At 48.5% G+C, this 11,117-nt stretch overlaps 1 protein-coding gene across 2 annotated transcripts; it reads right to left on the bottom strand.

Moving 5' to 3' along the window:
* Nucleotides 1-308: 308 nt before the first annotated feature.
* On the bottom strand, nt 309-10,245 carry FLOT1 (flotillin 1). Of its 2 annotated transcripts, XM_006875624.1 has the most exons (12): nt 10,188-10,245; nt 9,622-9,697; nt 9,444-9,534; nt 9,058-9,201; nt 8,781-8,900; nt 8,598-8,693; nt 8,219-8,371; nt 3,486-3,667; nt 3,252-3,297; nt 3,011-3,148; nt 1,870-2,034; nt 309-341 (listed from the first exon to the last, which is right to left on the bottom strand). In XM_006875624.1, the coding sequence occupies exons 1-12, from the start codon at nt 10,228-10,230 to the stop codon at nt 309-311; spliced, it is 1,287 nt and encodes a 428-aa protein (XP_006875686.1). In that variant the 5' UTR covers nt 10,231-10,245. The 2 variants fall into 2 exon arrangements, with proteins under 2 accessions (XP_006875686.1, XP_006875687.1); XM_006875625.1 differs by lacking the exon at nt 9,058-9,201.
* Between the last annotated feature and the right edge of the window lie 872 nt (nt 10,246-11,117).

Genomic DNA, 11,117 nt, shown 5'->3' with positions numbered 1-11,117 from the left:
CCCTCAGTCTTCATCAGGAAAGAATTGAAGACTACCAGCTCACAGTCAAGAAGCTGAGGCCAGGGTGTAGAGGGATAACGAGCAGGCTAGTATGAGCAGGGGAGGGCAGTCTTGGCAGTGTGGGGCTGGCAAGGGGAGAAGCACTCCCCACTCCAAGGCAAGGCACAGGTGATTTGGCAAGGAGGGATGAGAGGTGGTGCCCTGCTGTCACAAAGGGCATGCTCTGGAATATTAGTTGGGCTGCATGCAACCTGGGACCCTTCAGGCAACTTGATCAACAAGGCAGCGTGTCCTCAAGGGCTGGGGGCTCAAGCTGTTCGCAAAGGCTTATTGTGGTTCACCTGGAAAAAGACAATAGATGGACATTTGGAACCAGCTACTTTCCTCTCAAGGAGCTCTGGTAGCATATTTAATCTCACCGTCCACAGTTCGAAACCACCAGCTGTTCCGCAGGAGAAAGATGAGGCTTTCTGCTCCCATAAAGATTACAGCCTCAGAAACCCTGTATAGGGTCGCTATGAGTCGGAACCGACTCCATGGCACGTAACAACCACCACCTTCCTCTCTCGTCCTGGTTTGGTGCTGTGGGTTAATGCGCCAGACTGCAAAGTCGTTTGAACTGCAAGGTTGGTGGTTCAAGCTCACCAGCTGCTCCTTGGAAACCCTATACAGGGGCTATACAGGGGCGCTATGGGTTGGACCGACTCCACAGCACTTCACAACAACCTTCCTCTCTCAGGCCTCCATGTGGACCAGTGGGAGAGGTCTGGTGTGACGATGCAGGTTAATGCACTGGACTCCAAGGTCGGCTGTTCAAACTCATCAGCTGTTCCTCAGAAACCCTATAGGGGTTGCTATGATTTGGAACCGACTTGAAGGTACTTAGAACCCTCCTCTTTCAGGCCCCCCACGTGGACCAATGGGAGAATCTATACCTTCAAGAGTCATAGTTTTTCCCCACCTCACTCCCTTATTATTGCCAAAGTCATTAAGGGTCCATGTGCAACAAACAGCAAATCACTGAAGTGAGTGGAGGGGCCCAGAAGAGCTCTGTCAGACTCTCCTTGGCTCCTAATCTTACAATGCAGGCCCCTAGGTACCCACCATGTATGTATTTTTTATTTAACATACACTTATCTCACCCTTATGGAGCCCTGGGGAGTGCTGTGGGTTAGACCTTGGGCTGCACAAGGTCGTAGTTCAAACCCACCAGTCACTTCTTGGAGGAAGAATGAGGTTGTCTGCTAAGATTTAAGAGTCTTGGAAACCATGTATCTAGGGTCACTATGAGTCAGAGTTTACTTGATGCCAGTGGGTTTTGGTGATTGTATCTTGCTCCTACTATGTGCCAGGCACTAGTCTTTCAAATATTTACTCATGTACTCTCCCCTACAGTCCAAAAGAGTAGTTACTATTATTAACCCTATTTTAAGGCGAGGAAACAGGCACTGAAAAGTTAAAGAACTCATCCAAGATCATACAGCTAGCATGTATTTGAGCCAGGATTCAAACTGAAGCAGTCAGTTTCCAGAGCCTGTTCTATGACCTCTGCCATGATCTAAAGGTCATGGAGGCCCCAAGAGACAGTGATATGCTTTAACAGGGCTACAACTAGTTCCCTGTATGAGTAGGGTGACTAGAAACACAGGTTCCAGGTTTTGAAGCCTAGCTTCACCAGCTATATGACATGGGGTTAGTTACTTCACACATTTGCGGTTCAGTTCCTTTACTTTGCCAAGTGCTACATATCCCCAGAGTAGTTTTGATTTGAAAAAAGAAAAGTCATTTCTGTAGAAATTGAGTGCTGGGTCTGGCATACAGAAATCAGTGTCAGTCTGCCCTGTCCCCCAGATAGCTAGCTCCCCTTACCTGGGAAATGCTAATGCCTGTGAGTCTTTCCACGCTCTCTGGCAGGCGGCTCAGGATGTCCAGAACTTCCCCAGTCACCTTGGCTGCCCCCACAGTCCCGCTTCCACTGGACACCAGTGTGATCTTATTGGCTGAGGTCAAAGGGCCACTGATCTCCTCGGCCACCTGGCAGGTGAGAGAAGACCACTTAGTGCCCAGGAGCTGACCACATCCTTCTCAGTACTCCTTATCTTTGGTTTTAAGACCTTCTGTCATATTAAAAGGAGCCCTGGTGGCACAGTGGGCTAAGAATTGGACTGTCTGGTTGGAAGGTCAGTGGTTCGAATCTACCAGCACTTTCACAAACATGTGGCAATCTACTTCTGCAAAGATTTACAGAAACTGACTTTGGTGTAGTAGGTTTGGTTTGGTTGTCTTACTGAAAGGAGTCCGGGTGGTGCAGTAATTAAGCACTCAGCTGCTAACTGAAAGGCCCATCAGTCTCTCCATAAGAGACAGATATGGTAGTCTGAACACCTTGGAAACCCTATGGGGCAGTACTACAGTGTCCTATAGAGTCACTACAAGTCACAACCAATAGCTATGGGTTTGGTTTTGGCTTTTGCTTATTGATAAGGTGGCGCACAGTTTGACACTACTACTAACCTAAAGAGCTCTGGTAGTGTAGTGGTTACGAATCAGGCTGCGAACCTCACGGTCAGCAGTTTGAAACTACCAGCTGTTTCGTGGGAGAAAGATGAGGCTTTCTGCTCCCATAAAGATTTGCAGCTTCGGAAACCCTGCACAGTGTTGCAATGAGTCTGAACCGACTCCACGGCACATAACAACAACCACAACTAACCTAAAGTTTGGTAGTTCAAATCCCCAGCAGTGCCATGGAAGTTAATGCCAAAATTATTATAGGCAAGAAAACTCCATGGAGCAGTTCTAGTCTGTAACACATGGTGGCATCATAAGTTAGAATTGCTTCAGTGACAGTGTATTTGTTTTTTGTGTGGTTTGTTTGGTCCTATTGATCATCCTTCTTCACTTTGGTCACTGGCTGTAAAATTCTCACTCACAAGCCTGGCTCTTCCCATCACCCTACCCTTCAATCCCTAATTCTGATCCTTCCACTCCTGGTGCCCACACAACCCTGCACCTGGGGCAGCTTCTCTAGCAGCATGTCCAGCTGAGCCGCATCGTGGTACAGCTCGAATGCTTCTGCTTTCTTGGCCATCTGCATAGCTTCTGCCCGTGCTCGTGCCTCCACAGCAAAGGCTTCAGCTTCCCCACGCATCTGCAGAGGACACGGGAGACTTGCCGTGGTAATGGTATTGATGGGAAGAGTTAAGGACAAGAGACTCCACTCCCACCAGCCAGTCAGTTGCCTCCTAACTCACCCGCACGGACTCGGCCTCAGCCTCGGCCTGCATGATAAGCTGGGACCTGGGGAAAGGAGGGAAAAGTGGAGAGACGGATGAGGAGAGGCCTGTTCTCAGGGAGACAGACAAAGTCAGGACTTTGGAGATAAGGGCTCTTGCAACCTGAGTTCCATAGGGGGAGTTCAGGTAGTAAATGCGTCAGCTCTTCATCTAGGGTCACCAGGAGGGCCTGGGCAGAGAAGGGGTGTTTACTTCTCTGCCTCTGCTAGGCGCTCCAGCCGGTATCGCTCTGCTTCGGCGGGCTTCCGCACTCGGGCTTCTAGCTCCTTCTCTCGTCGGGCGATTTCCTGTTCCTGCACTGCCACCTGCTGGGCGCGCTCCACCACCTGCACCTGTACCCTCTGCTCCTCGATCTGCTGCTTCGTCTTGGCCACCTGGGGGCAGGAGATGCTCAGAGTCAGGCTGAAGAGCCAAGTTAGCCTAAGCCAGGCCAGTGGAATCCATTTCTAAACACAATCCATTTTTTGGTTGGGGGTGGCACAGTGACTCTCCTTCAGAACCAATATTAAAAGAATTAGGACTGCTCCTCATGGTGGATCTGGACAAGTTGGGACTGAATCCCTCTTCTCCCCTAGGCCAGGTTGTGTCCCTCTGCTGAACTCCTATACTCATCTTTCCCTATTTGTCTGCCTTTAGTGTGCACACCCCCCCAAGAACACTACTACACAATGAAGATCTTTTATCCCCACAAAACCAGTTGCCATCCAGTTGACTCCAACATTTATCAACCCTGTACCAGAAGGTCAGCAGTTCAAACCCACGAGCTGCTCCTTGGAAACCCTACATAGGGTTGCAGAGTCAGAACTGACTCAATGGCACTTAACAATAACAACAGGACAATAGAACTGCTCCATAGGGTTCCCAAGACTAAACCTTTAGGGAAGCAGACTGCTGGACACTGGCAGGTGAGCAGGGCTTCCTACCAGTTCATTCTGCTTCGATCCTCTGCTAAGAACTTACATTTTCCTGGTTTGGTACCCTGCTGATGAGTTCTAACTGTGGACTTTTTGGTTAGCATCCCAGCACTTAATTATTGTGCCACCAGGGTTCCTTTCTACCCCCATCAAACCAAAAACCAAATCCCCGACTGTGGGCTCAATTCTGACACATATAGACCCTCTATAGGGTTCAGATGTATTGCATTAGGCAAATTTGCTACACAAGATCTTTTTAAAGTGTTGAAGAGCAAAGATGTCAGCTTGAGGACTAAGGTGCGTTTGACTCAAGCCATGGTGTCTGAGTCAAGCCATGGTATTTTCAATAACCGTATGCATGTGAAAGTTGGACAGTGAATAAGGAAGACCGTAGAAGAATTGATGCTTTTGAGTTATGGTGTTGGAGGAAAATATTGAAAGTGCCATGGGCTGCCAAAAACACCAATAGATCCATTTTGGAAGAAGTGCAGCCAGAGTGCTCCTTGGAGGTCAGGATGGCCAAACTTCATCTCTCATACTTTGGACATATTGTCAGGAGAGACCAGTTGCTGTAGAAGGATATCGTGTTTGGTAAGGTTGAGGGTCAGAAAAAAAGAGGAAGACCCCCAATGAGATGGATTGGCCAAGTGGCAGCATCGATGGGCTCAAGTGTGGCAATAGTAGTGAGGTTGGCCCAGGATTGGGCAGTGTTTTGTTCTGCTGTGCATAAGGTCGCTATGAATTGGTACTGACTCGATGGCACCTAACAACAACAAATGGGGTTTCTGAGGCTGTCAATCTTGACAGGAGCAGAAAGCCTCACCTCTCTCGTGCAGCGGACTCGTGGATTTGAATGGCTACCCTTGTGGTTGGCCTATCCTACAGCACCTCACTGTAGCATCTCTCAAACCCATCCACTTCTCACTTCAGTCCCAGCTCTAGTCTGGCTATTGCAATAGTCCCCCACTGACTTTTTTTAGGGTTAGGGTAGGGTGGGTATTTATTTCATGTTGATCTTTTGTATATTGTACAAGAGATCCCTAGATAGTGCTACAGGTTGGTGCTTGGAACACACCTAGCCCTATATTGTGCAAGAAAGACCTAGCAATTTGCTTCTGTTAAGATTATAGCCAAAACACCTTTAGGAAACAGTTCTACTCTGTAACACAGAGTGTCACCAAGAGTGAGAATCAATGTCAATAGGTTTATATGGCACAAATTCCAAAGAAAAAGATAAGTAACGAGAAGCAGGCTTTCTCCCACCTCTTTCTGCAAGCCACCTAGTTTCTCCCCTTCCAGCTGTGATCAGCTTCTGGGTGTAGCCCTTCAGGTTACTCTAAGAACATGTACACAGACTTCTTACTTATCCACATTTCCTTTTCTCATTCCTTGTAGTACTCAGGGATCAGAAGGTTCTTGTCAAGATGTGGGTGAGGCGAGGCACTAGGCCAGGAACCCATTTATTGTCTCATTATTCATGCTTAGCCATATGCCACCATCTCTGTACGTTCATCAATACAGTGATGGATCCCTGCCTTTCACTGGGCACATATGTTCACTCTGGAGGGAAGGGTGGCTCTAGATATGGCACCATGCACTTTCACCGAAACTGACTCGACAGCACTTAACTGCCTTTGACCCTAAAATTTCAAACCTGTTTTGGGGGATACCCTTCATCTCTCTCTACTTGGTTGGATCTCCTTTTTCTTGTTACCCACCTTCCCTCCCACTTCTTGATTGGCGGTGATGTGATGTTGAGCTGGCTCCAAATCGTTTAAGTGCCCCTGTATAGGGTTTCTGACGTTGTTTCTGATGTCTTTATGGGAGCAGAAAGCTCCATCTTTCTCCTGTGGGGTGGCTGGTAGATTCAAACTATTGACCTTGCAGTGAGAAGCCCAATGTGGAACCACTCCACTATCAGATCCCCTTGTTTAGGACCACCTTTTGGTACAGTTCAACTTCCAGTAGCTTTCTTAGAAAGAAAGTGTGGGCAATACTTTTTTTTGGAGATTCTGCTTCTCTGAGATTTTTATTCTAGCCTTCTATTTGAAGAGTCACTGAGGCTGGGAAGAGGTTGCTATTCAGGGATTTATTTCCCATCAGAAATTTGAAGGTACTGTTTCCTGGTCCTCTAGCTTCTTGAGAAATCTGAAATCATTTGAATACCTAGACCTTTGACTGAAATCTGTTCTCTCTGGAAACTTTTAGATCTTCCTCTTTTGTCTTGGAATTTCACAATGATGTGTTTCAATGTAGAAGTTTTTCACTTATTATTGCGTTGGGCACTTGGTTGGGAATGTTTCATTCTAAAAACTGATGTCTTCCAGAACAGATATGCTCTTTAGAATTACATTTAGTGATTTCCTCCCTTTTTCTTCTGTGAGATACCCTGAACTGGCCTCTGATGTTTTTACCTTTTCTCTCTAAAATTTTCATCTATCTTTTTGCTCTAATTTCTGGGAAATTAGATTTTTTTCTTCCAATGCGATTTTTAAATTTCTTCCATCCTGTTACTTCCCTAAGAGCTCTTTTTACCCCCTTCTGTTCTATGTTCTGAATTCCTGAATGTTAACTCTTCTCTTGTTTGACTGAGGGTATTACTTTAAAAAAAAAAAAATTTCTGCCTGAAAACTATGGATCCTTCTAATTGCTTTGCTCTGTTTGTGGTTTTGGCTCCCATGTTGAAAGATTGCCTTATACATGGAAGATTCAAAAAGTTTGTGGAAAAATTCCAGTATCTTTTAATTCCATTTTTCTAAGAACTTTTTGAAGCCCCCTTAGGTACTGGGTACTCTTTGTCTGGTCACAGTTAAGCCATCATGCTAAGGCTTCGCAAACTCCGACATGGACCTGAAGCGTCTAGGGCAAAAATGCAGACCCTAATTGAGAAGCTCTGAACTGGGGACTCTAGTCTTGGTATTTCCAATAAGCAGCCTGTTGGTGATGATGCTGCTGTCAGGCCGACCACACCTGAACAGCAAGACTCTATGCTACACTCAACTACCTGTCAAGCCACTCAGGAATTCACATCATTACTAAAGCTGTTTTGCATCACATTATATTGTCAGTCGGCACCAACTCCTAATGAAAACAAATTTCATAACACTACTGTCCTCTAGTTAAGGAGTTCCTGGGTGGTGTAATGGTTAAGTGCTCAATTCCTAACTGAAAGGGTGGTAGTTCAGACACACCCAGGGACTCTTCAAAAGAAAGGCCTGGTGATCTGCTTCCCAAAGGTCCCAGCCTTGAAAACCCTGTGGAGAAGTTCTACTCTGCATACAGGGGCCACATGAGTTGGAACTGACTCAATAGCAACTGGTTTGTTTGGTTCTAGGTTAAGGTCTCGAGTCCCTTCTTGCAATATAAGGGGCTGTCCACACCTCACTTTGCAGGATTCAGTGCCCACATCTATGTTTTCCTTGCTCACAATCTTCTTTGATCTCAGACCATGTCAGAGTGCACAGCTTAGAGAGGGGAGCACAGGCTGGATTTCAGCTTTGGTTCACCCTCAATCTATGCTCAGCCCTAGTGACGATGCTTTGACTCAACTCTCACTCACATTCTCCTGAGGCTGACTTTAGAGCTATGTCTAAATGAGGTGCTGTGGTTAAGTACTCATCTGCTAACTGAAAGGTCAGCTGTTCAAACCTACCAAGTGCTCTGGAGGAAGATGTGGTAATCTGCTTCAGTAAAGATGAAAGCTTTGGAAATCCTATGGGGCAATTCTCCTCTGTCCTGAGGAGTTGTGCTCTGAGTAAGAGTTGACTCGATGGCAACTGGTCTGTTTTTTTTTTTTTTTTTGGTTATCCTGGCCTTATTATTATTATTATTGTTATTATCTTGCTGAAATGTTTGAGTCTTCTAGATCTCTTCTAATAAGAGGAAATTGGGTCAGAAATGGTGAGCCAGGATAAGGGATCAGAGAGAGACTACAAATAAAAGTAGGGGCCTGAAAAGAATGGGGAAGGGGCCAGTCTAGCCTGGCCATTTGCTCAGTATAGTGGCTCTGACCTGTAACTGGTAGGCCAGGTCAGCTTGTGCTCGGCGGGTGTTGACCTCGATATCATAAGCAGCCTTCTTCAGTTCGTAGTCCCTCTGGGCCTTGGCCATTTCAATTTCACTCAGGTACTGGGCAGACACCTTTTCCTGCTTGGCTTTGGCCTCCTGTCCAGGGCAGAGATCAAATAGGAAAAGTCAGAGCAGGGAGAGGAAAACCATAGGTAGGAGAGTATGTTCCCTACCAGGCTCCCCTGCTCACTCTACCTCTGGCATCTATTTCCCTGTAAGCAAAGCTCCACCAGCCCCTGCGCACTCAGCTGTGTCACTTCCATCCCTGTCTCCCACCAGTGCCCAATAGAACATGGTGCCGGAATAACCTCATCTCTCTCACCCGGATCCCAGCGTCTCTCTTTGCCTCAGCTTCCCCAATTCGAGCATCTTTTTGAACCTGAGCAGTACGAGCTTTCCCCAATGAATGCAAATAGTCCTGTGGGAGAGGAACAAAAATCAGAATCCCTGGGAGGGTTTCAGAGACGAGAGTAGGAAAGCAGGGAGAACTAACGACCTGGTTTACCTGGTCATCGTGAATGTCCTTCAGAGTATAGCTAACCACACTGATGCCCATGTTGACCAGGTCTGATGAGGCCACCTTGAAGACTTGCTCTGAGAATTTCTGCCTGTCCTTATAGATCTCCTAGATAACAAGATGGTAGGAAGAAGAAACTTCAGCTCTCAGATCTTCTGGCTACTGTCTCCTACAGGGAGACCCATTTATTTGATCCTTGGGACCCACTCATTCGAACTTAGTTTCCAAATCTTTTCCTGAGCCCGGATCCCAGTCCCCGGCCCACCTCCACAGTCATGTGGGCCATGATGGCCCTCTGGTGGCCTTCCAGCGTCTCCAGTGCGATATGGGCAATCTCAGCTTCAGTTTTCCCCAGGAACATCTGGCAGGCAGCCGCCAACATCTCCTTGTTCTGCCCCTGGATTTTGACCTGCAACCAGAGTGCATGAGGGAAGGTTGTGGTGTAGGTCTTAGGAAACCACGGAGGAAGCCCTCTAAGGAAATCATCTTCTATCTCAGAGACAAAAGGGAGAGTGCCTGGAGAAGGTGAGACTAGAAGAGAAACTTCTCTTCAGGCAAGGGTTAGCAAGGCCATGATCAGAAGACTCAATGTCTGGGAGAGAAAAGGTGATGTTGGAGTGAACTTTGGAGGAAAGGCTTTGAAAGCCTCACCTGGGCAATGCCAGTGACTGAGATGGGGACCCCATGGCGAGTATAAACCTTTTCACTCTTGACATTGAGGGTCAGTGTGTTGAGAGAAATCCTAAGTGAAAAAGAAGGTACAGACAGTGAGAAAAGGAAGAGAGAGGAAAAATGCAAGTTTCCCTTTCCTGGCTCTCTTTTTACCTACCTCTGGATTTGCTGGATGCAGGGCAGGACAAAGACTCGTCCTCCAGCCACCATGACAGGGGGGCTTCGGCAGAAACCTACATGGCGAGGAGCAGTGAGTGGCTGTGGCCACAGGAGAGATGGGATGTGGAAAACTCTGAGGAACTGGGGGATGGGGAAAATCCATTAGCAGGAACTTGGGAGCTGGAGGGGCTCAGGGACAGCCTTCTGGTCATTGTCTCCTACAGACAAACCCATGTGGTCCTTGGGACCCACTCATTCTGGCATCCCTTACAGGTCTCTTGCCTGAAGGGTGTTGTTGTTAACTGTCATCAAATTGGTTGCGACTCACAGCTGGTGATTTTGAACCGCTGACCTTGTGGTTAGCAGTCCAATGCTTATTCTATAGTGCCATATCAGGACTCTGGTTCAGAAGGGAAGTGGCTGGGACTGACAAATGAGTGGGAATGATAAGCAGCATGCAATCAAGGGGTAGAAGAGTGGGGAGCTGGAAGCGAAAAGGGGAAGGGTCAGAGGCCTGATTCACAAGGGTTTTGGGGTCACTGGCTGGAAGAAAACAATACTTACCAGAGACCACCATGGCCTCATTTGGGCCACAGGTGAAAAACATGGCTCAGGGCCGGGGCTAGAGGAGAGGGAGAGAGAGCTTTTGCTGATTGGGACTGGGCTCAGTGGCGTCTGCTGGAATCAGTCTTCTTCCCGTCATCCTCGCCCATCGGGCATCCACCATGGCCCAGTGCCCTAGGATATCTTTCAACACACCCATGGGCCCGCTAAGGCTTTTCCTTATGCAATCCAACAGACCCCCTAAACGACCCACTCTCTCCTGTTTACGGCCAGTCCCCTTCCCTTGTCGAGTCCCGATTCTGGCTACGGACATTTACCTTCAACCTCCTAAGGCTCCAACGCGCATAGGGACCCTCCTGGACCGTTTCCTCCCTCTGAGCTCCTCGACAGCCCCAGATTCTGCCTCCCCTCCCCCACTCACCTCCCCAGACACTGGAAGAGGATAGAAGGGTCTTGAGAAGGGCAGAGGTGCACAGGGCACCCTGGGGAGTCAAGCAGGGCCCGCTAGCAAGCCGGATACCTGGAAGCTAGGCCTGCAGCCGCACCCGTGCCTGTATCCGTGCCCCACTCCAGGCCGCACCCTGTTGCCGCGGCTGACGGCTAACGCGACCCCACCCCCAGCAGTGGATTCACCGCCCGCCCGGGCCCGGTTCTGGCTCCGCCCCTTCCCAGCAGGCTTCGCTCGGATCTGGAGCCAGCCTGGCCAGTCCTGGGTTGGGGTGGGGAGGAAAGGCAGGAGGGACTGTTCGTGAGCGGGAGGTGGAACCCGCTGCCCCACAGTCTTCACCAGCAGCCTTCCTGAGCACAGCCCCGCCTAGGTTCCCCCTCCCCCGTATCCGGCCATGGACGTGACTTCCTTGGTCAAGGCTTCTGCTACCGGGATGGAGAGGTTGCCACATTCCGGCAGTAACCGACTGGGGAAACTGCAGA

The sequence above is a fragment of the Chrysochloris asiatica genome, unplaced genomic scaffold, assembly GCF_000296735.1.
Source record: "Chrysochloris asiatica unplaced genomic scaffold, ChrAsi1.0 scaffold00333, whole genome shotgun sequence".
Lineage (NCBI taxonomy): Eukaryota > Metazoa > Chordata > Mammalia > Afrosoricida > Chrysochloridae > Chrysochloris > Chrysochloris asiatica.
Note: the sequence above shows the minus strand (reverse complement) of the source record. Positions and strands in the feature narration are given on the sequence as shown.